Source organism: Montipora capricornis, chromosome 14 (genome assembly GCF_036669925.1).
Source record: "Montipora capricornis isolate CH-2021 chromosome 14, ASM3666992v2, whole genome shotgun sequence".
In the NCBI taxonomy this organism is placed as follows: domain Eukaryota; kingdom Metazoa; phylum Cnidaria; class Anthozoa; order Scleractinia; family Acroporidae; genus Montipora; species Montipora capricornis.
Genome location: NC_090896.1, coordinates 27,980,112 through 28,007,611, shown reverse-complemented (window position 1 = coordinate 28,007,611; position 27,500 = coordinate 27,980,112). Strand labels below are relative to the sequence as shown.

The window sequence follows — 27,500 nt, the reverse complement described above, 5'->3', positions numbered from 1 at the left end:
ATTTTGCTGCTCGGAAACAAAAATGTTTTGTCTGAAGTCAAAAACATTTTTGTTTCCCGGACACAAATTTTGCGTCCGCAACATATGTTTCTCAGTTTAGCCACCCAGGGAAACATCACAAGCAACAATGTTTCCGCAACAATGTTTCCTAGTTTAGCCAGGCCTTTATGCAACCTGATGAGACTCAATGCCATGTGTAATCGAAGACGTCTTACAAACGCCTCGCGTAATTGAAAACCGCCCTGTGTATAGGAACGTAAGGCCGCGCAATGTGTAAGAAGTCAAAGTCCTTTTAGAAAATACTAAAAACTAATAAACGTTTTATCGATGATTTATCCGAGCTACAAATAAATTTCACAAACAGCGGAATCGGTAATCAGAATTCGAAGTACCTACATGCAACGTGTTTGAGCGCGAAAGTAGAAATTTGTTTAGTAGTATCCTTTCTCATTGGTCGGAAAAAAAGATGTTTTAAGCCATGATTTTTAAAAATACATCTTTGATATTGGACATCCCTGTTTTGACCAATTGACACTTGCCAAAACAAGGTATCCACTGATCAGCTATAAAGCTTCCCAACCTTGAAATTTTGAACCAGATGGTCGCAAGTAGAGTCGCGAATTTTTCTGGAGAAGAAATGGGGCTGATTTTGAATCTTGAAGCGAAAAGATTAAGCCAAGACGCAAGGCTTTATTTTACGAGTGCTCCAGATTATTTAAATTTCCTTGGCAAAAAGTATTTTAATTCCCCTTTTCGAGACTTTTGTCATAGGCCGTGATACGGGAATTCCCGCTTGCTGCAGTAAGCCCAACAACCAAAGAAAAGATTTGTGTAAAGAAATTGTCATTTAAAGTGGCAAGGTTCAACACAGCAGGTTTCGTGTGATACGATGTTGTCTACAAAATGGCTCCAAATCTTGTTATGATATGATCTCACTCTGCCCTATTGTGTCTTTGACTTGGCAAACTTTCACGTCTGAAAATTAAACCACTGAAAAAGCATTAAATTTGAAGCTTTTTTAAATTTGTATTTTGTCATATTGCCCTAAGCTGCGAAAGTTTCAAGTTGATGAAATGACGCGCAACAAGTCATTCTAACTCGGAGAACGAAAATCAAATCGGGATCTCATGCGTTCTCGTGGCCAAATCTTAGAAAACAATTCGTGTTACGGGAATCGCCTTTAACAGCCGACACACAAATATCAGAAGAATAATTTGAGTTTAAAAGTGGCAAGGCGCCAAGCAACCAGCAAAGTTAGCCTATTGTCCTACAGAAATCTGTAACTTCGAGCTAGTTGTTTGTTGGAAGAACAATCATAGATATAGGACGTCCCCTCAATGCTATCCAGTCTTTGTGGATACATCAAATACTAATTTTCCACAAAAATGTGGAGATTGACACTGATTCGTGGTTAAGTCTTAAAAATGGTCTTCGAAGTAAATACTAAAATGTGAACAAGTTTCTTATTCAATTAATTCTTCTCCTGTTTTAGGTATTGCAACAAGGATCAAATTGATTTACCTATTCCAGGTTAGTTGCAGATAGGCTCTTTGTGCTTGATGTGTGGGTCTCTCTAAGTGCAACGGGGCTTTGCTCTGGCACCCTTTTTCTTTTAGGGAGTTTGACTAATGGTCGTGGGTCGTGGGTCGTGGGTGTGGGTGTTGGTACAGGTCGTGGGTGTGGGTAATATTAATAATAATAATTAGTAATATTAATATGACTATTATTAACGTAAGTTATATTTAATAGAGAACTAATAATAATAATATAACATAGTTAATATAATCTTAATAGTATTTGTTATTAATTATGGTCTAAGTTGATTTACAATTAATAATATATAAATATTATACAACCCTTCATGCTCCATACAGTCTGACTGATATTGTTGGCAAGGCATTGCTCTGGGCGAGGTCCGTTTGCTGGGACACAAATAATACCACATTTGTTTGGGATATTTTGGCCAAGCCCTGATGGGCTAGGCCATTTATTGAAAATCAGCGTGGTAACCTAGGGAATACCCAAATATAGAAGACATGATTCCAGCAAAGGTCACGGGACACACGGCATCCACAAGAAAGCAAAAATAGGGAGGGTGGGGAGGGAAAATTGATTTGACTCTGTTGAATCAGTCTCCGCCTAGCTTGCACAAATGGTGAATCATCTCCAGAAAATCCCGGATGACAGAAATGCCCAAACTGCAACATGGGAAATAACTAACTAAGAATGTCACACTCAGCATAAATCCATTTATTTCCTCTGGGCAATAAATTTCCTTTAACAGAATTCATTCATTTTGCCCAAAAACAAAAGTGGTCATAACCATGTCGTTTTCTAAATCATAAAATACGTTATATATGGAACATTATTGAAATCAATGAATAAAGAGGTTCTAACAGTTTCAAATTTTAAAATGATTCATTTGTTATTTGACAAAGGCCAGACTTGGCAGAATTGCGAAATCACACCTACTCAAGAAACATACGTTTCATTGTTCGTCGAGATTTATTGCATTACTTCACGGTTGTACTTTGTGTGCCCGGGTTCGAAGTTCGGATTTCCTCAAGCAGTCGCTGTTAAAATTTGCTTTATGCCGAAGTTGTTTTGGGAGATGACCATACTCCAGATGACGGCCAAAGCTGGATGCGAGCTTACCAGCAGGAAAGCGAAGAAGACGCCCTGAAAAAGGCCATCCAATTAAGCAAGGTATAGTCATGGTTATTTAATTTCATTGTCAGGAACCTGTTTCACCCAAGAATTATTTCTCGGTAAGGCTCTTCGGTCGGCCGGACAGCCACAAAATAAATACATTTCTGGAAATTAGTACCCTTAGCATCTCTAACTCAACACTTGCGGCTATGTTATTCTTGTTTCAGAATGAGTCATTAAGTGATAGCAGCGACGAAGACTGGTCCATTGTCCAAACTCCTGGATTTGGCAGTAAAGAAACTACATCCTCCACTACTCCCACAGTAAGTTGAAAAGTGATATAAGTTCAAAAGTTCTAATGTTCGCTTTATACCAGAACTTTATACCTGCGAGAGGGATTGTATTTCCCGATCGCGGCTTCGCCGCTCACAGATAGCGGCTATAAAGAAAATAACCCTCTTGCACTCAGAGAGTGCACTCGGTAAATGGGTATCGGGTGGGGTGGAGCAGGGATAAAACCATGTACCTGTACCCCCATGTCACGGATTTATTTCAGACCCCTACTCCCTTTATATGGATTCCTTTATCTGTGTTACTTCCGTGACTTGGGAAAAGAGGCAAAAAGACAAACAAATGAGTCCAACGAATGCAAACCATAATTAAAACCGAACTTTAAATTCAAGGATACTTGAATATTACACGGCCAAGTTCATGCTTTATGTGTGATTGCTGCTCTGTAATTTTTTCAGATTGCTGGTAAGGGCAAGAAAGGAAAGCTGTTAAGAAAAAATAAACAGCCAGCTGCTCAGTTGATCATTTCGGATTCAGAGGATTTGGATGTACGTATGATTGTATTCTTAATTACAGACATCCAGTTTACTGCGGAAAATTTACGTACCAGAACATCTTTCAAAGGCTAGCAATTTCAAATTGCTAGTTTTGTTTCAATTTTACGAGAGAAAAATAATGTGATTGCTTGTGTACAAATATTGACTACACAGTGAATCGTAAAGTTATGAAATGTAACTTATTGTTTCGATGTTAATTTTTTGTAACTCTTACACTGCCAGTTTACTATTTATAGAGAAGATGGTGCAAGTGATTAGGGGGTGTTAGCAGAGGTTTTTGCGATCGCTGGAAAACGGTGCTAGCGAATGTATTAATTGTGTGTGTCTGGGTGGAGGGGGCTAGAAGGGGTTAAGAGTTACAATCCAGCTGCCATGGCAGGTTGATTTTAACTGATACATGATGGGACGCACGAAGCCCTAACTGTAAGTACTTCAAAGGAATGCTAGTACGGCGTACTAGGATTCGTAACATACTTTTAATTGAGAAGCGCAAGTTTTGACACTCTGCAGGTGTTGTAATCCGTTGCAATGTCATGGAGCGGTCATTTTATTGGAAACGAACCAGAGAACTCCAGAGAATATGATCCTCAGTGAACTGTTCGTATTAAAAGAGATTTCTTAAAACATAAAACTATAAAAGTTAGAGATAACAAGTTAAACCGACGTTTCGGAGTAGACATCACTCCATTATCAAGGTAAAAATGTTCTATGATGCTAAAATTACAGTATTAAAAACGATTGACGCTAAGAATTAACATAATAAGCACGTGCGAAATTGGCTATAAGAATACTTTAGCACGAATGGAATCCGATTGCACATTGAGGCTAGGCTTAAGTGTTCTTATAAATAACATTTCAAACACTAAGCAATCAAATTTGTTTTTACATTTTTTGAGCACCTCAAAGCGTTTAAGCAGGTCCCGAGGGATCGACCCGTGTGCGTTCTTATAGTGTCTGGCAATAGCCGAGGACTGTTGCTTATGTCCCTTTACACGATTGTGTAAATGTCCGCGTGTGTAGCCTACATAACCTTCATCACAAAGGTCACATTGAAATTTATATACAACACACTGCTGATTTATGATCGGCGGCTTTGCCTCTTTCACTTTCAGTTCCTGTTCAATTTTTCTGCTGGTAAATACAGGCTGGATGGTTTTGTTTACTTTCAGGCTCAAATCCTTAAGTTGTTTTTTTACAAATTCTGCTGAGTTTTGGTCTTTAAATGGCAAGACTACTCGAACCATGTTATCCGTCTCTTGGGCTGTTGATAAAGGTCGCGGTTGGTCGCAGACCTTTGAGTCAACAAAGCGTTTGATAGTGGAATTTACGAGTTGTTTCGGGTACTTTAGGCGTGAGAAAACTGACTTCAAACGGTCACATTCGTCTGAGAAGTGTGACCAAGAAGAAGATAAACGGTGTGCTCGATCGAGCATAGTTCTCAGCAAGCCATTCTTGTACCGATTGTCAACATTGCTCTGAAAATGCAGAAGGAGACCTGAATTCGTGGGTTTTACGTAGACCTTTGTCTCTATCCGGGGAGATCGATTCAGTAGCTACAAAAGAACAACTTTTCCAATTCAATGGAGCCTTGTATGAACAGACTGATGGTGTGGCCATGGGTTCTCCCCTTGGCCCCTTGCTCGCTAATGTTTTCATGACCTCAATCGAAGAAAACCTCGAACGACAAGGAAAACTCCCTTCGTTCTATCGAAGATATGTAGACGACACCCTGACCATCATGCCGAATATGGCGGCAGCATCTAGCTTTCTAGACACATTAAACCTTGCCCATTCATCCGTAAAATTCACCATGGAAACTGAAAGCAATGGTATGTTGCCATTTCTGGGAACTCAGTTACTGAATCGATCTCCCCGGATAGAGACAAAGGTCTACGTAAAACCCACGAATTCAGGTCTCCTTCTGCATTTTCAGAGCAATGTTGACAATCGGTACAAGAATGGCTTGCTGAGAACTATGCTCGATCGAGCACACCGTTTATCTTCTTCTTGGTCACACTTCTCAGACGAATGTGACCGTTTGAAGTCAGTTTTCTCACGCCTAAAGTACCCGAAACAACTCGTAAATTCCACTATCAAACGCTTTGTTGACTCAAAGGTCTGCGACCAACCGCGACCTTTATCAACAGCCCAAGAGACGGATAACATGGTTCGAGTAGTCTTGCCATTTAAAGACCAAAACTCAGCAGAATTTGTAAAAAAACAACTTAAGGATTTGAGCCTGAAAGTAAACAAAACCATCCAGCCTGTATTTACCAGCAGAAAAATTGAACAGGAACTGAAAGTGAAAGAGGCAAAGCCGCCGATCATAAATCAGCAGTGTGTTGTATATAAATTTCAATGTGACCTTTGTGATGAAGGTTATGTAGGCTACACACGCGGACATTTACACAATCGTGTAAAGGGACATAAGCAACAGTCCTCGGCTATTGCCAGACACTATAAGAACGCACACGGGTCGATCCCTCGGGACCTGCTTAAACGCTTTGAGGTGCTCAAAAAATGTAAAAACAAATTTGATTGCTTAGTGTTTGAAATGTTATTTATAAGAACACTTAAGCCTAGCCTCAATGTGCAATCGGATTCCATTCGTGCTAAAGTATTCTTATAGCCAATTTCGCACGTGCTTATTATGTTAATTCTTAGCGTCAATCGTTTTTAATACTGTAATTTTAGCATCATAGAACATTTTTACCTTGATAATGGAGTGATGTCTACTCCGAAACGTCGGTTTAACTTGTTATCTCTAACTTTTATAGTTTTAAGTGAACTGTTCATTCTCTTTTGATGAACTTGGATTAGAGGAACAGTGGGCACAGAGGGTACAGAGGAACAGTAGGCACAGAGGAAACTTATGCACCGAGGAACAGTGAGCACAGAGAAACAGTATGCACAGTATATAATGGATAACAGAAAAACAGAAGAAGAAACCAGAAGACTAAAAGCCAACAGTTTTAAGGGTTAAGTTACCTTGAATTGGGACGTGGCTACCTCCACTCTTTTTACATAGAGAGTCGATATTGTTGACACAATCCAGTTACCTCTTTACTGACACCTAATGAATTCATTGAATTAAGGGTGGACCATTCCTGCACTTTGACAGATCACGAAAAAGTGGTATAGCTTCTTAAAAGAACTCCAGCAACAGAGAGGGCAAAGAAAGATAATACAGTTTCTTACTACAAAACTTGCAGATGCGTAAACACTGGTATGATTATTTATAGTATCTTATTGTGGGTTTTACTTTGCTTTATCACTATACATACAATTAACATTGCAGAAATATAATTGTTATATTTGGACTTTGCGGTTTTCCGAGTTTCACAGTGATCATGCATGACACGGATTTCAATGAAGTGTATAAAACCGAAAACGAAAGCAATTATTCCGTGAAATCGTAAACCGAATACCATTCATTTTGGGTTGACGTATCTTCCCATCTCCCAAAAATGATATTAACGCATTTCATGCCAAAAATGTGAAATAATGTGATTTTCTGTAACTGTCACAGAGGACTGAAAATCAGGAAAAACATCCAATGCATTGTCACGTCCGTTTTTATACTAGAGACGCATTATCAGTCTGAACGAACTTAGGCAAGACCTCCTCAGTAACACGACCTAGAATGGATCTGTTCTAACAAACGAACGACTGAGATAATTAGAGATTCGAAAACTGAAAGATATTAAATAGGATAAAAGGCCAAAAAGTAGACAGATTGCACTTCAGATCTTTAACAATCAAACATGAATTTCGTAGGAAACAATATACACAATCAACTGCGTTATACATTAATAATTGTTACAAATAAATAGCTTCAAGTTTTTTGTTTAAAGTATACGTAGGCAAGAGAGTTGGCAGAAACAACATCGGAATTAGGAGGATTGTAAAACTTATGACCTTGATAAAAAGCGCGGAGAATTGTTTATTAGTATTAGTTCTGCAGTAAAGTAATGGGAGGGTCTTATAATTTCTTGTATAATAGGAATGTATTTGCATTTTTTAGTAAAACAATTTTGTTTGCTAACAGTGAACGGGAAGGGTCGAGATTTGATAGGAGTACATAAATTTGCCCATTTGCAACGTATATATGTTGCAGGTAAAACCCGGTCTCAGGTTGAATCCGTTTTCAAGTTACAGGTTAAATTGGTGATCCTCACTTTACCTAGGTTGAATATGCACTCAGATGAATTGAGGAAACTTGTTTAGAGCCAAAATTAAACCTCGAGAAAAAATAGGTTCACGTTAGGATTAGTATACAAAAGTAAATAATGAAAAGAACTGTGTTGGGTTGATCATGTTCGTCGCTGAAGTGTAGCGGTGAAGACACAGGACTATAGATCTCGATTCATAGGTAAGTGCATAGTACAGTTCTTTGATCTCTAATAATTTTGCAGTGTTGAGACTGAATGGACAAGTGTATGAATACTGAAACCGATAACCGATTAGGAAGCTGTCTCGAAGTTGTGGCAGCAAAAGACTTGAGTTTTATGATATACGTGGACAGCTATTGCCATGCATATGACTTGCTTTACATCGGAGGCTATCGTGAAAGTTGCCTATAGATAGTCACTATGAAAAATGTAACTAAGTTCTAGCTTCGTAAGTACTTCCTGCCGCGTAGCTCAAGGATAGCTCCTTGGACCAATTCCGCTTGATTCACTCTTTTCTCCTTTCCTAAAATATGACACACTGCCTGGGGTAATAGATATTTCAACACACTTCATTCCTTCGGTTGCTAAATATTGAATTTTTCACTCAAGTAAAAGAAATTTTACGAATAGAATACCTGAGAAGTGGAGCAGATAAGTGACAAATTACGGTTATTAAACATTCCTATTCAAAATAACTTAAAATCATGTTTTTTCAAGAAATTCAAGTGTTAAAAATGACCAATTTCTTATTCAATTAATTCTTCTCATGATATATTTATTATAACAAGGATCAAATTGATTTACCTATTCGAGGTTATTTGCAGATAGGCTCTTTGTGCTTGACGTGTGGGTCTCTCTAAGTGCAACTGGGCTTTGCTTTGGCACCCTTTTCCTTTTGGGCCATAGAGTTATTGTTTAAGGAGGCTAACACCTATTGTATCTTTGCGTTTTTCTTTTTATCGCTTGAATATGATAAGGATTCAAAGTTACTTTTGTGGCATGAATCTCAAGTCATTGCGGTGACAAACTCCAACACGTACATGGATCCATTAATTCAATGGGTGTCAGTGAAGAGGTCACTACGGTGTGTGAACAATATCTACTTCCTACATAAAACGGGTGGAAGAAAAGAAATCAAATCGTGTTTCCTTTTTTGCAACAATTGTGAATAATAATTGGCACTTTTATTCAACGAAGACTAGCCTGCGAGCAGGCTCTCAGTGGTTCGAGGTACATGAAGGGCCTGTGTTGTCAGCTGCGGTTTCAAAGTTACTGGCCACGTCATCCTATTATAATAACACAACGATTGCTCTTTCACAAATTTAGATTTTTAAAGACTAAAATCAGTAAGAATAAGATTTGTTCCACTAAAAGTGCAGACAGAAAAGTAAAAAATAGAAAAAAGTACAGCTTATCTGCTGAATACCCCGCCACTTATTCATAGAATTCGTTCTGAAAGTCGCCTATAGTAATAAAGTCAGTACGAAGATTCAAGTTTTTCATCAAATAGAGCCCTTTAAAGAAAACGACAGAACTTTTAAGATTATAAGACATGTTTCGACAGAAACTTCTGTCATCTTCAGTTGATTAATGTACAAAGCGTTAGAACTTGAATTTCAAAGTAGGAAAAAGTGCGAATTATGCTAGTAACAACGGAATGTACATAAAACGTTAGCATAATTAGCACTTTTTCCTGCTTGTAAATCAACTTCTAACGCTTTGTACATTAATCAACTGAAGATGACAGAATTTTCTGTGGAAACATGTCTTGAACCTTTGTACTGACTTCATTACTATAGGCGACTTTCAGAACGAATTCGATGAATAAGTGGCTTGCCTGCTAATATCAAGATCCTTTGTTTCGCCTGGTTGTAATATATAGTCCTAACGATTTTTCAAATGTTTTGTAACTGACGATGATGTTCTTAACATCGAAACATGTCTTGGAAATTAAAAAATGTCGTAATCTTCTTAAAGATAACGATTTGCTTTCTGCTGTCTCGACCTTTTGGTTCCATTATCCACGACATACAAGGTTCAAGTTTTTCATCACTGAAATAGAGCCCTTTAAAGAAAACGACAAAACTTTTAAGATTATAAGACATGTTTCGACAGAAACTTCTGTCATCTTCAGTTGATTAATGTACAAAGCGTTAGAACTTCAATTTATAAGTAGGAAAAAGTGCTATTAGTAACAACGGAATGTACATAAAACGTGACAATGTGAGAATTAAAAGGATAGTTTTAGATTTATCTAACGCTTTGTACATTAATCAACTGAAAATGACAAAAGTTTCTGTCGAAACTTGTCTTATAATCTTAAAAGTTTTGTCGTTTTCTTTAAAGTTCTGACTTGCCTGCTAATATCAAGATCCTTTGGAAATAGAGCCCTGATTTAAAACTAAATTTGTTTTTTCCATTCTTTTACAAGCGCTCGCGGAGCCAGGAGATGCGATTCATTCACTTTGTCTTCCTTTGATTGGATCAAGAATTGGACCCAGAATTGTTTGTTGGAAGTTTTTCATGATCACTAAACAAAAAGTGTGCGATAAACCATATTACTAGTACCCTTTACTAAAAACCTACCTGTCTCCACCTTTGCTCCGGAATTCTCAATGGGGGCTTTGTTTTTCGAAGGAATGAACTACGATGTTAATAGCGCTTGTCGACTTCGTCCCAAGTCTTTAAATCATGATGTGGGCGGAACATTCTTCAACTTTGACAGATCACGTGTCTCCGCGTTAATCGAGGGCTTTTGTAATGCTATACCCTCTCGATACTCCTCGACGAATATCAACGATTTATCCGAGCAACAAATAATATCACAAACAGCGGGATCGGTAATCAGAATTCGAAGTACCTACATGCAACGTGTTTTAGCGCGAAAGTAGAAATTTGTTTTATTAGTAGTTTTCTTTCTCATTGGTCGACTTACGGGTGTGATTTTTCGTTTCTTTCGGACTCATTCATTGACCTCTGGCCCCTGCCTCACTTAAAACTGGCGTTTTCAAGGAACTCAACTGGAAATAACTTAAGATTGTAAGTGCTAATAATGATCTTCAAAGGTACATACTAAAATTTCAGCAATTTTCTTATTAAATGAATTCTTCTAGTGATTTATTTGTTGCGTCAAAGATCGAATTGATTTACCTACTCCAGGTTACTTAGGTAAACAGCTGGGCAGATAAGCTCCTCGTGCATGACGTGTGGGTCTATATATGTGCTTACGGTAGGTTCTTTTTTTGACTGGGTTTTGGCACCAGTAACAACTCACTGACGTCTTCGGAAAAAATCGTGATTCCTCAAAACGAAACCGTTGACGAGTTTCTTTAGTTGATTAAACGCGCCGTCGTTGTAAAGGGAGCTTTTTTTCGTAATTTTAACTTTCGAGGTATTCCTGCCAAAAACCAAAGGACGTGGCCGAGGTTGGAATAGGCGGAAGATTAAGCTCTTCCATGATTATTTGCATCAGCCAAGAAATCCAATGTGTACTTATTCAATTTTTTTTCCGGAAAGTGTGAAATCACAAAATTCCCGCTTTTAAAGTATTGATGTGAACTTATGCCACAAATATTATTTCTGAGCATAACCGAGTAAAGGGACTGAAACCCTTTTTTTGCGCCATCTTCACTAAAATAATTACAAACATACCTTTGATCTGTTAAATTGTGAAACGTGAAATGGTATTGATCAAATGACAACATTTTCCAGATGTTTGAGACACGTATTTGTAAATATTAGATCTGGAATATTGGTAGATGCAGGGAGATAACAGAAAATTTCTTCGGACATGGGGGATTATAACGCCTATCCCGACCGCAAGAAAACGATCTCAGCATGAAACGGTACTTACAGTAGAAGTAACTTGCGTCCCCTCATGGATCAGGGCTATTGTAGGTCCGAGCTGAGCAAACAACTGTAAAATGGCACGACCTCAAGAAAATTCGTGAGTGGTGTTTTCAAAGTTCGCAAGTTGAGAACTTCAAAACATCACGAGAACCTTTTAATCGCGAATCGTACGCGAAGAAGAAGAATTCGGGTCAACTTCGAGAATCCTCGTACTCGGACTTCGGGTCAACTTCGAAACAATTCGTGTTAGCTTCGGAAATTACAATTTGGGACTAATTACACTGCTCTCGTCCAATCAGAAACCAGTACTTTTATTGAGTGCGCATGAGAAATGTAATGTCTTTCTAGTTATCAGATGTTAAAACAGGAATGGCCCAAAAAAAACATTTGTATTCTTATTTTATCTAGGATGACGATGCCAGTGGACACAATGGATCGGGTCCTTCTGGTTACACTCCTATAATCGATTTGACCAAAATTCCGTCGCCAGTGAAAATAAAAAAGACAAGGTACCACAAGTGTCATTAAAAACCAATCTATTGTGCAGTACTTATCTAGAGTGAACTACATAAGGGTGTCTCAAATACGGAGCGAGGGCAGAGGCACGGAAACAATTGCTAAGGTTCATTCCTTATTGCGCAAGACGGAAAAATCTGGGAAACTTTGACTGTAAAGGCGGCCATTTTCGCTGCAAATCTGAGTCACCTCTAGCTTGCGAACGAAGACATATTTCCGTCGGTCGTTTCTCTCGTTTCTCGGGGCAGAGAAGCGACCGCCGGAAATACGTCTGCGTTCGCAGGCTAAGTCACCTCGTACTTTATTATGCATCCACCCAGATCTGTATTAAAAGAGAACAGTAGCCCAAATTAAACAATATAGAGTGCCGTTAAAAGAAGAACTTTTTATTGTCTTCGGCTTTTCCGGGCTTCAACACAAGCATGTGAAATTATAAAGTGATGATGTTGTCATTCTTAGCGACAGGTTGATTGGCAGCATGTTGTCACGGTATGCAGGCACCGCTATGAAGACAAAAGAACATGCCCGCTTGCTTTCCCCCTCCTCCCTGCCGTGTAAATAGAAGAGCGTTACAAACACTGAGCTTTTCTAAAATTTGCCTGCTTTTCATTAACAAAAACTTGCTTCCGTCTGTTTTCGTATAAATAGGGATTCCTCCACGGACTCAGAGACAACTGATGACGACAGGATCCCGGACAACGTTCCCAAAAAAATCAAACAAAGAAAATATGATCCTGGGATGTGGGAGAGTGCTCCAGTTTCAGAAGTGGAGAAACTTCCATTAGGCATAGACGGTTTGGTGAGATATACGATTGTCAAAGCCAAAACGTCGAAAGAAATAAGCGCAGCTCTTATAGCAGATGGTCGGAAATGGAAGAAGAGTAACGTCACGCAATGGAAACAACACGGAGAGATGCGATATGCAGACTGTCGGGGCTCTTTCAAGTGCATCAATACACATTGTCCTTTTCGTGTTCAATTTGGTGTAACAAACACAAAACAATTTAGAAATGGTTCAAGCGGCCAAGAAGCCTGTTCAATATGTGGAGAAGCAGGTGAATTTGTAATTTGCCGTGCGAGGCGCTATGTGAAGTACGGCAAAAAAAACTTACAGGTGTTTCACTGTGGGAGCCACACGTGCCCCATAACATCAAGGCCTGAAAAACCAAGAGAACGTGTGAAGGAAATGATAAAGAAACATCCTCACTTGAAGCCAGCAGAAATACAATCTGCCTTTGTTATGTCATCGCTGCGGACGGAGGAAGACTGGGAAAAAGTGGAAAAAGAAGCAACACAGCTGCTCGACAGAAAATGGATCGCCAATCAGAAGCAAAGTGTGCGCCAAGAAATTCATCCAAGTGGTGAAAATTTGAAGCGGTAGTAACATTTAAACAATATTGCGACAAAAAAGATAGCCTCTTAATATATAAAGTAAATGATCGGCGCGGAAATCCTGACAGACCATCTTTTGTTTTTAAAACAAGTGAGGAGAAGATGAAAGCAGCTTTGACTATGGACAGGAACGGGGAACATTTCTTGAAAGACGAATATTGTTTTTTTGACGGAAAATTTAAAAGGTGCCGGAATTTTGTTACCCTTACAGCTAGTGTATACCATCCGCTACTGAAAAAGCAAATACCTCTTGCTGTTATGGAAGCTGAACAAGAGAACTCCGAAAACATTGCGCTGTTCTGGTCTCTTTTTAACGAGGGTTTACAAAAAGTCACAGGGGACGACAAGACGGTATTTAATCCCCAAGGTTGGTGCACCGACATGGCCGGAGCTAACATGAATGGACTTCGGCAAGTTTTTGGCGATGAATCCCTGAGTCGCATAAAGAGTTGCGAGTTTCATTTCAAAGAGAGCATAAACAAAATGGCCCGAAAATTAGGGCAGGAAGCAGGTGAGACTTTCAAAGAACTGTGCCAAAATCTCCTGACATGCCATTTAAAGGAAACTTATGTTGAGGTTAAGAAATCATTAGAAGAATTCATAAACGAAAAATCCGAGCGGCAATTTTCTCTCATCCTGGCTGAGCTGGTGGGACAACAGGAGAACAGTTATCTTCGGTGCATTTGCTCCGACCAACGCGCCTCGAATGAATCAGGCTGAGGTGATCCACGCTGGATGGGCTCATAAAGATCCGTCAAACCTTTCCCTTCTCGACGCAGCTCATACGGACACTAGGGACAGTGTACTTCTCGCAGTTGAACTTAAGTCCATTGAGCAGGGGACTTCAAAAGATGGAACTGGCCCCTCTTATGAAGAACGGAAAAAAAAATTGCACCGCCGAGAATTGGGAAGGGCAGCCCAACTTGGTGAAGAAATGATGCGAATAGCATCGGAAAATGGTCTTTTAGTTGATCCTAATTCGGGACACCGTCCACCGGAAAACAAGACAACTCGAAAAAGAAAACAAAACAAACGTACAGATGTTCAGTCAACAGACGTTCATGCACTGCCTGGTACGAGTTCACCTAGTTTGCAGCAGCAGAACTTTGACAACTCGGGCTTCTCTTTAGAGCCAGGGGCACCCAAAGACCAATTTGTTGTAAAATGTATTATTATACCCCAGTTAATGAAAATAAATGTTATTACGGCATTTTCAGGTGTTTTTCAGTGTTGCTGGGAAAAAATTATCTGTTCCTTTTTCCCAGCAAGACACACAAGAAATTTCCCAGCCAGCTAGATAAAATTGGTTGGTTTCCCAGCCAGGAATTAAATTACTTTCTTACTTACTTAATTACTTACTTACTTACTTAATTAATTAATTAATTAATTAATTAATTAATTAATATATATATATATATATATATATATATATATATAAATGAAAGGAATAATAATACTACTACTACTACTAATAATAATGATGATGATGATAACAATAACAATACTTATATTGATAATGATAATGGAACGATAATGTGAAACACACAGCTGTAGTTCTTGTGTTAGTATGATACTCTACATGCACTGCTGTCTCGAGCAGTTTGAATTTTAGGAGCCTTTTGTCACCCTGGAAAGCGAGCACAGAATTCATAATACCTAACAACATTGTACACAAAAGCAATAAAATACTTGCTAGGATAAACCTGTATTGTCTACAATAAGAGGGGTGGCGAATGGTAAATGCGAGACTTTGCGAGACGGCGAGACCAGCGTTTTTCTTTGCGAGCCCGAGACATTTTACTTTTTAGATTGCGAGACCGAGACTTCAAAGTGTTTGACACCTTCATATAAAAAACGAGACTGCGAGACCAGTGAAATTCGACTAAAATTTTGCGAGACCCAGAGTTTTTGATGAACCATTCGCCACCCCTAATAAGGCAGAACAACTGGAACCTTGAAATAGCTCTTCATTTTACATTTTTATTGATCTCTTCAGTTACACAATTGTCAATGTCCAATTCCTTGCTATTTCCATGGTAGCCTGAAAAATAATTAAGAAGGAAATAAATTAGAGACCAATATTAATTGGGTAGAGCCAGCAGTAATGCTGATTGAGTTTTCAGATCAAGCTATGGACTCACTAATCATTGTTATCACAGGGGACCCACACAAAGGGTGAATTTAGAAGCAATGTATAAGAATAGCAAAAAGTTCCATAATTATTATAGTACTATTCTGCAATAAATATTTACACAAGATGAGGATAAACTATCTGAAATGATGTGCTGTTGTTATTATGGCTGAAAATGGCAAATTGTAGCAATTTTTACCAGAGCAACACACGTCCTTGAAATCGCTAAATTTCCCACAAGCAGCCACAATAACAACACAGAAGAACATTTCGGATGAAGGTTAGTTTATTCTCATCTTATATGCAAATATTTATCCCAGAATAGTACAATAGTATGGAACTTTTTGCTATTCTCATACATTGCTTCTAAATTCAATAATACCAAGGGTCAAACACATTATGTAGGCATCCTGTGATTGTTAGTATTTGTAAAAAGTAGACTCGAGCCCCTGTAATTCTTAGATGCAGAAACCTTACGCTTAAGTTGAAACATGTTTATTTATCATAAATGTCTTTGCGGATTGGCAAAAAAAAAAACAGCTTAAGGTAATAAGATCTATTTGTCATCATGGTGCAGAGCAGTTAACAAATTTAGCTATATATCTTTCCAGATCAACTGAAAAATTAAAAAAAGTATTCCCTTGACTCGCCAAATATGACAGTCACATCTTGAGCTGGATGGATAACAAGATCAGTAAAATTTCTGCAGGCCATATAGGTCTAGCACTTAAACTGGTCAAAATGAATGGACTTTCTCCATGCCATAAATTATTTTAATAAAATTTAAAATGTTACCATGACTGAACAACTGTTGAGCGTCTTCCTCCCAATGACACGGATGTGCAGCCATTCACATTAAAGGAGAATTGAAACTTAATAGACAACTGAATAGAGGGCCACAAAGGAAACAAAGTTCTCAGTGCAAACTATGAATGCCCTAACTGAACCTGATGGAAGAGAGAGGGTCGTAAGAATGAACAAACAATGAATGGCCATCGTCACAAGCCTAACTCAACCTGATGGAAGAGAGAGGGTCGTAAGAATGAACAAACAAAGAATGGCCATCGTCACAAGCCTAACTCAACCTGATGGAAGAGAGAGGGTCGTAAGAATGAACAAACAATGAATGGCCATCGTCACAAGCCTAACTCAACCTGATGGAAGAGAGAGGGTCGTAAGAATGAACAAACAAAGAATGGCCATCGTCACAAGCCTAACTCAACCTGATGGAAGAGAGAGGGTCGTAAGAATGAACAAACAAAGAATGCCCATCTTCACAAGCCTAACTCAGTTTGGCTTTGTACAGAGACAAAGTATGACTAAAGATAATTTGTGATTGTTGAAAAGGAAAAGTAAACAATCTGCCAAGTAAAAAAGAATTAGTGCTGTTGGTCACAATAACAATAATTGTTTTGTCAATGTATGTGTTGATGACAACAGTTATTGCTGACACAATCATACATTGTAAGAACAATAGTATGTCTTAATTAAGCACTCAACCCAATACAAAACAGCTGATCATCAGAAGCATTCTCACAATTAAAACCACAGTCTGACCAAAACCAACAAAGTTTTCTTAGTCAGAGAAAAAAAAACAATAGTAAAAGCCTGCATATACGAACATATGTATATTTTTTGTCTGGCAAAATAGGGATACTTGGATGCAGGCTTAAAGTGAGTTCTTGACAAGGTCCTAGTTTCTATGTAGGAGATATAGGTATTGATTGCCAGAAAAATAAATATTTGCGATCTCAAAGTCAAACTCCTTGGTTAAAGTATTTATTGCAATTTAACTGTTACTCACATAATTATAGAACCTGCTTGATTTTAGTTCACTAAGCAGGGTTTTGTATATTATGCCAAATATCTGCCAACAGGTTCTTAAAAAAGGATCTCTTCGCAGGAGTTCTCGAGAGTAATAAATCGTCTTTCTAACGAAATAAACTAAATTAAAATAAGTGCGAATTTTTCTTGATTTTTACCTTGTGTTTGAGGAAAGCACCCGGTTGATCCCGTGGCTGCCTACACGAATAAGAAAAATACGTACTGCTGTCAATTTTTTACAATTCGTTGGCTCGATTCGCTTCAACTGTAAAAGATCATCACGCACTTGACTAATACAGATAACCGAAAAAAAAAGCATTAAAACAACTACAATAGGAAGTCTTATACCTCCGAAAACGCTAACACCAAACACATTGTACACCGTCCAAACTCTGGTCGAAACTGAAATCTGTGAATGAAAATACAAGTTAATACTGTTAAATTCACTCTGTTCATTTCAATTCAGTGTAGAAGAACATCACGAGAATCTCAGCATACAGATAAAATAACAATGGAAATAAATCTTACATGTAAATGAGGAAAACAGCACAATCCGTGTTCGTCGATCTGTGGAACCTCCGCGCGCTTTTAACAAACGACCGAACAAAACCGACACAGGTTTTTTCCGCGAGCGCAATCACTGTGACCAGCCGTGGTATGTTTGTCGTTCTCAGTCTTCAGAGTTTCTACAGCCAGCTCGGGTTGAAATGCTAGAAAAAGTCAGTAATACCCAGGCAAAACCTCTATCAATAATAAATTTCCCAGCCAGCTCATCGGAACACCTGTATTTTTGCCAGCCAGCAAGATTCCTCTGGGGAACAGATAAAGTGAGGAACAGATTCGTTGGGTGCCCCTGTAGAGCCAACGCAGCGGCCAGGTATAGCCACAGCCCAGCAAACAACACCGGCTTCCGCAAGCGCCCAGCCCAATGCTGTACAGCATTCAAATTCCAATACATTAAATCAACAAAGATGCTTACCGACCACAAGTCACCAAATGGAGCAGCCAGCAGCAATTATCATGGGGCGTTCGTATCATGCAAGAGATTATAAAGGTAAGAGAAGTAATCCCTCATACTGGCCCTATTCCCATCGTAATCCCTCTTAGGCTATTTTTAGATCATATCAATTTTCCCGCGGATAATGTTACCGCGCGCGTTACGTGGAAGTTTCGTGGAGGAGGGAAAGTGCAGCAAATTCTGTACGATGCCACTCTCCATTTTCAAAATTGAGTTTCATGGCCTGATAAAATTCATTGTTTGCAAGATACAGTTTTCAAACATTTATCCTTGGAATTGCTTAACTGTCTTGTTCACAGTGATACCAATTTGAAGAACTTCCAATCTATCAAACCGTGTTAAATAATTTTGACAGATGTAATTGAGTTACTAATTCGCAGTTAATGAGATTTCAATAAATGCCAAAAAGTCATTCTGTATTATACATTGAGTGCCTTTGTTGCGAAATTTTATTGTTATCTATTGAGTAGAATAATTGCAAAATTTTCAGTTGTAAAAGTACCGGTTTACCTTGGTTCCATTGCGTTACTTGTCCATTTTAGTGCGCACTTTCTCACCGTCTACAAAATTCTGTCGCTTACAAAACTCGTCCGTGTCAAGATGCAGTTTGCAATCATATATCGTGGAAATCGGTTAACTGTATAATTCACTCTGATACCAATTTTACGATTTCCTAATGTAGGAAACCGTGTTAAATAATTTTGAAAGAGGGAGCTATGTTTTACACGTGCGTTGCAAATTGACTTTAATCCGATCTTACGGTTTTAAAAATTTTTATCGCGGGGTCAATTAAAATTTTCCTGTCATGTGTGGTACTGTTTGAAAGCGTTAGCTGTCTAATTTATGAATATCATAGAATTAAGTCACCATAGTTTAAGTCCGCTAAGAAAATCGAGAACGCGTTGACCAAGTCAGGAATTTGTTACTTGGTGACTGTAGTCCCGCGATATTTCATTGTGTACAAAATTCTGTCGCCTATTTAAAGTCGTTACTTTCAAGATACAAGGTGCAAAGATATATAGATAGATACAGGTTTCAAACATCTATAACTGAAATCGCTTAATTGTCTAGTTTTCAATGATACCACATTCAAGGTTGTGCCATATACGAAACCGTGTTAAATCTCTTTTTAAGGAGACAGCTATATTTAACATACGTGCTTTGGAAATTCACTTGAATCCGATAATGCGGGTTCAAAAATTTTTATCGGACGCTTGATTCAAGTTTTCCTTTCATGTTTGGTACTGTTGTAGAGCTCTATCTGCCTACTCTACCACCGTATCAGAATTAAGTCAACATCTTTTAATCCCGCAACGGAAACCGAGAATGCGTTTATTAAAGTCGGAGAGATCGTACTTATCGACCATAGTCTTCCATTTACCATTCTGTATCCTGTCGGTTACATAACTCGTTCCTTCCAAGATACAGGTTTCAAAACATAAGTCATTGTAATCGGTTAACTCTATAGTTCGTCCACAAAATGTATATATATGATTGTCTCTCAACATCCTCCGCCATTTTTGATTGATGGTAAATCGCGAACGACGCGAATCATTGCGTGGGAATTCGCTCAGCTGTCAACACTGGTAAAAATGAGGACATGTGATTGGCTATCAGTTAACCCTCGTGGGAATACCGGATCTCGCAGGAGATCTAAAAATAACTTAAGAGGGATTACGATGGGAATAGGGCCAGTATGAGGGATTACTTCTCTTACCTTCATAATCTCTTGTATCATGGTGTTAGCCCTCAAGAAGTTCTTCATCACCATCCTACAGTGATGGCAGGCGGCCGTCCTTTTCAACAGCATGACCCTTGGAGCACAGGACAAAACTATCCGCAGCCAACATACGCTTCGGGCGCTGAAAGTTGGCATTCAGGATATTCCCCTCACAGGTACGAGTTAGTTACACTGCCAGGCAACGTAAAAAAGTGCTATGGTTGTGGTGCGGAATTTACTGACAAGCACAGAAGTCCTCCATACAACATCGTCATCAAGCATATCGACAGGCGACTTGTTCGGAGAGATGAGCGAACGGGAAATTTCCTTTTTAGTGCAGATTACAGCAATACATATTATCACCTAGATTTTGCCCGCATTCAACGCAAAAATCCCTTTTTCAATGGGCAGGTGTTTTATCGCTTTTGACAAGTTGAGTTCCTTTGATAATTCTCAATGCAACATTATTGAAAATTGCAATTTAAATGTCACGGTAATTTAACATTTTGTATTGGACTGGAAATGTAGACCACTTTCTCAAAATTGGAAAGAATTTCACCTAAAAAAAAATCAATCCTTTCATTCTTTTATTTTTGTTAACGTTCACTGCAAAGTACCGAGCGCCAAAAAAGTGCTCACTAAAGGTACATATGAAGAGGTATAGCCCATTATATGGAGTACACTCTCCCGTTACTGAGACACTCTGCTCTCGTTGTTGTTCGACAGAAATATTTAGTGACCTTCTTCCGTTGTGTTGTTGCTATTAAGCTTTCGCAAGCCCCTTCGAAAGGTTTTGTGACGATTTTACACGAAAAAAAAAGTTATAAGACGGAGTCGTTATTAGCACATGATTAAAAGTACCAAATCACGTTCACATACTGTGTAAATGCTTAAAATAGGCCTAGAAATAATGTAACAGGATATTACTTTATTTCAATTGATAAGTTATATTTGAAGATATGACTGTTTAAAGTGTTCTGCAATAACTTTTCGGCCACTGACTTTGAGGTTTCCTAATCTTTAACAATAGCCATTAACGCCTTAAGTGGGTGGTTAGGTAGCTTCCTCACTTTTTGACAAACATTCTTGCCAACTTTCCTTCAACAAATAACAAATTTATAGCTGTGTAGAGCAATATTTTCTCGTAAAGGATAGGGTTAGGAACCTCAGAAGTTGCATTGACGAGAAAGACAATGGCGACATCTATGGTGAAAGAATACAAAATCTTTATAGTTGTATTAAGGCTACAGTATTTCAGGTCCTAAACATAAACTTGTAGTCATTGTGATATCATTAAGATTTCAATAATAATAATAATAATAATAATAATAATAATAATAATAATAATCTGTATTCCTCTTAAGACAGACATATCTTAAGTTACCTTTTACAAATGTCTTAAAATTTTAAGAAATACACTAGCCAAAAATAAATGATCATAAAAATAAAAATTAGCTTATTAAAAAATACATTCTTAAATCTATCAGAATTTATTTGCGGATGATACGCATTTTTGTTCCTTAGGCCCGATTGAAACGCCGCTCCGCTCATGCGCCCAACCTAACTCAATAAAGTTCGACTAAAGAGCGACTTTTGAGCGACGGCTAATTCATACGCCGTACCTGGGTCGAACTAAACTGAAATCCATACAATGGTAAAGAAGACTAGGTACCAAGGTAAAACTTCGGAGTGTACTGTGGTAAGATTATAAATTATTACAATTTATGCGTTAGGTTCGGCACATGACAAGAGCGCCATATGAATCAGCCGCCTCTCCAACGTCGCATACTGCGACAGACCCTGTCGAACTTAACGTTGTTGGCCGCTCCAAAACTAACCTGCTCAACCAAACTGATTCAAACGCCGCTCTTCTGCAGCTCTTAGCTCGTCAATTAGGCTGGGTGCATGAATGGAGCGGCGTTTGGAACAGGCCTTAATAAATTTTCTCACTCACTTGCTAAATTTAGATTGATATCGTCAACTTGCAAACATCATTCAAAATTCATGCCTTTGTCTCCAAGTCTGACAGCACATGGGGCTCCCAAATTTTATACAAAGGTAAAGAGGTTTTGATTTTTGCAAGCTCGCGACGACTATCTCATGGTTACAATGATCCAACACCAAATCGCGAAAAATTACTGAGAATTTTAATGTAATAGTCTAGCGGTGAGGTTCATTTCCTAACTTATTCAACTAAAAAAAACACACAAGTAGTATTGGCGAAATTTTCATTTGAACTTTGAAAGACCTGATCTGTGGCGCTAAAAATAAACTCTATGAAAGCACGTAATATATATCTCCTGAATTAATTCCACTCCGGATAGGTTTCGTGAACTTCCGATGGAGCTTTGGAGAACATTTCCGCGACTTCCCAAGCGATCTCCAGTGTCTGAAGAATGTTACCTTTACTTCATTCCAAGGGTTATTTCGAACGAGTAAGTGTTGAACTCGGAGTTTTAGAGTCATACGTCGGTACTGAATAGCAGAGCGTTGCAATAACTTACCTCTTTTTTTTGGCCACTTATCTCTGCAGATGTGAATAATGTAAAACAGAACAAAGAGAATTGGAAACAGCAGCACGTCGAACACACACCAGATGTTGAGAAGACACCACTTCCAATATTTAATACTCAGCCAGGACGATCTTTTCAGAGTGCGGAATTCACCGAACCATTTGTCGTTCATTAAGCCATGAAGCACTGGATGTGCTAAAATCTACAATGGAAAAAAGAGAATTCGTCAATTAATGCACGTAATTAAAGTACTCTTAACGTGCCACTACGACGAAAATGTTTGGTTTTCTTTTCGAATTTTTTCAACGTCAATTAAGTCAATATGTTCAAAATAAAACAGTGCATTTAAATTTGGAACGATAGAAGCGAGATAAGTCGGGAAATAGCCAGGCAAAAACCGGTAAAAATCTGTCCGCCATTACTCGGACGTCATTGGAGAAGCCTGCGATTATTTTGTAAGCGGTCTTCACGCAAGACTTGGCTAGTGACGCCATACGCGCATCGCTTCGCGGGCGTTTGACAAAGCCAACAAGTCGATCAAGGAGTAATGTATATAATATCAGCAAAAAGCAACTCGGCGATCTCTCACATCGAATAGACGAAATGGGAAATTAGCCGCGCTTATTTTGAGCGTTGCGCATAGGACGTCAGACCCCAGGCGACCCAGCTAGACCCAACCCTTTTCCTCTCTCACGGTCATTTGCCGTTCGAGTAATGGCGGACAGCGAAAACCGAAAAACTACGTTACAATAATCATACTTTCCGTGGGAATTTTGAGATAAAAATTGGCATGATACCTATTTAGTACGTCTATTTTCAAAACCTAAAGAAAAAAGGACATGCAAAATTTTCATCGTAGTGGCACTTTAAAGTGAAACAAATTTAGTGCAGAAGTAGTTTCGTTTCAGTGGTTCTCAGTTCTTGCTGTTGGAGTTGTTGTTATTGTTGTTATTTCTGTTTGTTTCTTTGCGTTAACCGTTTAACGGAAACTGGAATTGTCATACTCACACATCCGACAAAAAGCGCGCCATTTATTCAGACTCCTGGCTCCGTCAGTTTCAAGTGCGATCCACCTCTCCCCTTGAATTTCTTGTTCAAACTTCCAGAAAGTTGCAAATGGACTACGGTCAGGTCAGGTTGTGCATACAGAATCTCCACGGTGAACACCACAAGGACATGCTTAGGGAAAGTTCTTTTGTGTTATGAGCGAGGGTGATTTGAACTGGGAAACTTACGCTGAAACATTCTTAAGCCGACCGAGTTTAAAAGCTTTGGTTTCTTACCTTTTTTTGTTCCATTTCTATAGCATCATCGATGACTTGATCCAGTGAATCGGCAAAAGTATGGCAGAATTCTATATCTGATTTTAACGGATTTAACAGCGAGCAAGAGAACTCGTCCACAGAGTTGGCCAATTTTGTAAACTCTTCCTCGTCTTGTTCCTTCTTGTCTGCTCTACGACGCAGCTCACTGCTTGCCTAACAAATGAACACAATAATGTGTCAAGCCTCCTAGAGATAAACATTCACCTCGCAAACAAACTGCGTAACGTATATATAGTTTATGTGTTCGGCTCCTAAATGACGAGTGCTACGCGGACGAGACCGTTTGGTGCTATCATATCAGTAATATGTTAAAATTACGAATGTTTTTTTCGGAGGAAAGTCACATCTTACAGCTGTTCACAATTTCTCTCTCGTATTCTAGGTATTTTTAACATATCACAAAGATTTTAGAAATTTTACCACTGCAAAAAATTTCTCTAGATCACAGTAAAACATCTAAAGTAGGGTCTTCCGTACGTATCTGCTGGTTGGTGATAAATACTTTATTTATCAAAGTAGGTTTATCTCTTGGGAATACTCGTCGTCTCGTGCAGAGGTGTAAATCACTGATTTTGGTCTTAGTTAGGGTTTCCAAGACGAAACGTCACGAAGTTTAACCGTCAAGGTATCGTTTAGTGTTGTATACTGTCTGTCCGTTTTTAAATGGTATCTTTTAAAGGTCAAATCAAACTCGAGCAGTACCCAAATTTGTCTGCATTTAATATCGGTTTAATTCTATTTTTTTCCACGAGCATCCCGAAACGTTTCGCCTGGGAGTCTTATTAAGAGGCTTTATATGTCATCTACCTTCATTGCCATATACAATATGTTGTTCTTGCATTTTGTTAAAGCTCGTGGGTTAAGCCTGTCTGTTATTTCTTCCACATCCCCTGTCACAATCGTATCCATCAATCGAGACTCTATAGAGGAAAAGACTCAGTCTTAAACATCAGTTCTGCTTTAAAAACAATTATAAAAGAGCGCATTTTGATTCAGTGTGTGCCTTCAGGATGAGAGTCACTAGAGAAAGTTTCACGATACTGATGCCAGGCAATAGACTGTGATATCTTGATTTCTTTCGTGAGGTCCCTATTATGCTGCCAAAATGCGGACATTTCTGCGATCATACGGCAACGCTTCCTATACGCAGGCTAGAAACACGCTCCTAGTAGACAATAGATGGTCGCAATAACAAATTGAAAGATTTGTCCTCAACAAATCCAGAACAATTACCGGGTTTATCATTGACCACAAACATAGTTCACTTTTGAAAAGGGAAAACGCTTTACATGATTCTTAGTACCTAAATTTTCGCAAGCTATTGACAACTTTACATGGTCGACAACAAAGTAACATAAATCACTATATCTTTTGTTTGCAAATCGTGTCCCAAGACAAGCCAATATTCAATCTTCATCATAACCATACCTTGTTCTTCTCTCTCTTCTTTCTCTTTGGCTTCTTTCTTTTTGGCTTCATCTTGATCATTATTTGACAATTCTTGTAGATTTATTTCACTTTCTGATTCTTCCATTGTCTTTACGTCTCTCTAAAAACCACTAACAAATGCAAATTTATGACTGACAAATGAAACAACTGCTTCAAAGGAACCGTACAAAAACTAACTTTTAATGAGCGCTACAATAGCTGTGGTTACACAACCCTTGGGTTTGGAGCCTTAGCTTCCGTAGGGTAAATTGCTTGGGTTTGGTTAAGCTCAGGTTTCATGTTACCCTTGGGGATGCGGTTACACAGTAAAAGACTCCCTCAGGATAAAATATAAAAAGAGGCTCCATGACATATGACATATGCTGATGTCCGATCTCACCCATAGATGTCCGGTCTCATCCATAGATCCCTTGCTTGTAAAAGCGCATTTGAATATGTTAATAGAAAATGCGCTATATAAATTCATTACCATTACCATTACCATGAGCGTACAGTGGGTTGCCTGTGGTACGTGTTACACAAAAACAGAAGGCACTGAGTTGGGTGGATCAGCCGCTTGAGTTGAGAAACTAAATATTTTAAGCAAGAGCCGATACGACGTAGATTTGATTTTAGTGGTGTAATATATTTCGGCTGGCCAAACTAGCCTTCTTCAGGTACAATCAATGAGAGTTTACATTGAATTGCTTCTATGTACATATATATAGTAAATGGATGTTGACGTAATACTAGAAAAGAAATGTGATAAAAAATGGCAGTTACAACAAATTTGAATTCAAATACTAAGAGTAACGGAAAAATAACGGAAATGACTCTAAATAATAAACTGAAATCTAATACGTTTCTTCGCGGGTATTAAGACCGTTGGGATCAATTGTCCTGCCTTTTGAAATTTAAAAAAAGTTTCCCTGGCCTTACGGATCGAGTCTCTGTCAAAAAATATTTTTTCGACAGGAATTAATTGCATGTCCTTAAAGATGTTGTGGGGAGAGGAGAGGAAATGTTCTGCGACTGTAGTAGGTTTCGATTTGGTGTTAGCGTTATCTAAACTTTGCGGCTGTGTTCATTAAAACGGTCTTTTAGACGTCGTTTAGTTTCGCCTATGTACTCTGTAGATGGCATCTGTTGCATTGAATGATGTAGATAAGGTTTTTAGTTTCGCAAGTTATGTGGGAATTAATGGAGCGTGTTTCGCCAGTAGAGAAGAATGTGTAGTTGGTTAGTCCATGGAAAATGTAAGGACAGTTATCGCAGTTTTTGCCACAGCGAAAAGAACCGGAAGGAAGTGCGGAATTAGAATGAGTTACATTAGGGGTCAGTTTAGCTGTTACCAGCAGGTCTCGAAGGTTAGGAGAGCGCCTGAAAGCCACAACAGGTGGAAGCATTTTTGCGGTCAGAAGAAAGAAGTAGATTGTAGTGTTTTTGGGGTCTTATGCATTATGCATAAAGACCCCTAAGTCAGAGGCAAATCTTGTCAGTATGTCACTTTGAGGACGAAAACACACGTGACAGTCTGGCTTGTAGACTGGGTACTAGTAATTGCGAGGTCATTGTTTTTCAAGTATCGGCCATTGCTTCTAGCGTTGGTTTGCAAATAAATCTGCGGTCGTTTTCCCTGTTTTGGGAAAAATTTGAAGATTTTTCCGTCGCAAATTAGTTGTAAGGTAAGTTATTTGTGTTTCAAAATTGATCTGTCGTGCTGTTTCAGATTGGTTTTCGTTCTTTCATTTCGAAAATTAACTATCCTTTGCCTGCCTTGTTTGTTCTTTTTTATTTCATCCAGGTGACGTCGCTGAGTGGAATCGATACGGGAGTTGTTTACTCTCGCAAGCCAACATATTTAGACTCGGCTTGTGTTTAGTGCGGATTGCACTGAAGCTAAGACGCTTTCGCAAGCCCACATTCATTGGCTCGAAATCCGTTGCGCACCACATACCTCACAAGTATCTCACAAGCTATCACAAACCAGTATTTATCGGCTTGAAATGTCGGTGTGGGTTACATCCCAAACTGAAAGAGTTATTGTACTCTAAAAAATAGTGGCATTGAATAAGAGTTTTGCACTCTCAAAGAATAGTATTTCGTACTCTTACT

General features: G+C 38.6%; 4 protein-coding genes and 2 long non-coding RNA genes across 6 annotated transcripts in view; 4 read left to right on the top strand and 2 right to left on the bottom strand.

The window, feature by feature from the left end:
* The window catches only part of LOC138033121 (uncharacterized), a 216,086-nt gene that overhangs the window by 136,738 nt on the left and 51,848 nt on the right, over window positions 1–27,500 (top strand). The window lies entirely within an intron of this gene.
* On the top strand, window positions 3,452–15,290 carry LOC138033120 (uncharacterized). Its single transcript, XM_068880889.1, has 3 exons — window positions 3,452–3,488; window positions 11,927–12,027; window positions 12,683–15,290. Exon 3 carries the CDS (start codon window positions 12,774–12,776, stop codon window positions 13,413–13,415), a length of 642 nt encoding a protein of 213 aa, XP_068736990.1. The 5' UTR covers window positions 3,452–3,488; window positions 11,927–12,027; window positions 12,683–12,773; the 3' UTR covers window positions 13,416–15,290.
* LOC138033119 (uncharacterized) lies at window positions 4,107–5,026 on the bottom strand. Its single transcript, XM_068880888.1, has one exon. It carries the CDS (start codon window positions 4,928–4,930, stop codon window positions 4,277–4,279), a length of 654 nt encoding a protein of 217 aa, XP_068736989.1. The 5' UTR covers window positions 4,931–5,026; the 3' UTR covers window positions 4,107–4,276.
* Window positions 5,072–6,219, top strand: LOC138033117 (uncharacterized). Its single transcript, XM_068880887.1, has one exon. The coding sequence runs from the start codon at window positions 5,113–5,115 to the stop codon at window positions 6,124–6,126; it is 1,014 nt and encodes a 337-aa protein (XP_068736988.1). The 5' UTR covers window positions 5,072–5,112; the 3' UTR covers window positions 6,127–6,219.
* LOC138033340 (uncharacterized) lies at window positions 21,186–25,491 on the bottom strand. Its single transcript, XM_068881088.1, has 5 exons — window positions 25,386–25,491; window positions 24,765–24,877; window positions 23,916–24,110; window positions 22,624–22,834; window positions 21,186–21,322 (listed from the first exon to the last, which is right to left on the bottom strand). The coding sequence occupies exons 1-5, from the start codon at window positions 25,489–25,491 to the stop codon at window positions 21,186–21,188; spliced, it is 762 nt and encodes a 253-aa protein (XP_068737189.1).
* Window positions 26,957–27,500, top strand: part of LOC138032624 (uncharacterized) — a 737-nt gene continuing 193 nt past the window's right edge. Inside the window, exons 1-2 of the long non-coding RNA XR_011128418.1 lie at window positions 26,957–27,070; window positions 27,190–27,500. The exon at window positions 27,190–27,500 is cut by the window's right edge and continues 193 nt beyond it. This is a non-coding gene — a long non-coding RNA (uncharacterized lncRNA). The remainder of the gene's footprint in view (window positions 27,071–27,189) is intronic.

What these genes read in the sequence shown, in the direction of transcription:
- LOC138033119 (XM_068880888.1), bottom strand. Translation starts at nt 4,930, where the DNA reads ATGCTCGATCGAGCACACCGTTTATCTTCTTCTTGGTCACACTTCTCA.
- LOC138033117 (XM_068880887.1), top strand. Translation starts at nt 5,113, where the DNA reads ATGGGTTCTCCCCTTGGCCCCTTGCTCGCTAATGTTTTCATGACCTCA.
- LOC138033120 (XM_068880889.1), top strand. Translation starts at nt 12,774, where the DNA reads ATGTGGGAGAGTGCTCCAGTTTCAGAAGTGGAGAAACTTCCATTAGGC.
- LOC138033340 (XM_068881088.1), bottom strand. Translation starts at nt 25,491, where the DNA reads ATGGAAGAATCAGAAAGTGAAATAAATCTACAAGAATTGTCAAATAAT. An exon ending in TAGAAATGGAACAAAAAAAG is followed by an intron (nt 22,835 to 23,915) that starts GTAAGAAACCAA and finishes TTTCCATTGTAG; the next exon opens with ATTTTAGCACATCCAGTGCT. An exon ending in TAAGTGGCCAAAAAAAAGAG is followed by an intron (nt 21,323 to 22,623) that starts GTAAGTTATTGC and finishes CTTTCACCATAG; the next exon opens with ATGTCGCCATTGTCTTTCTC.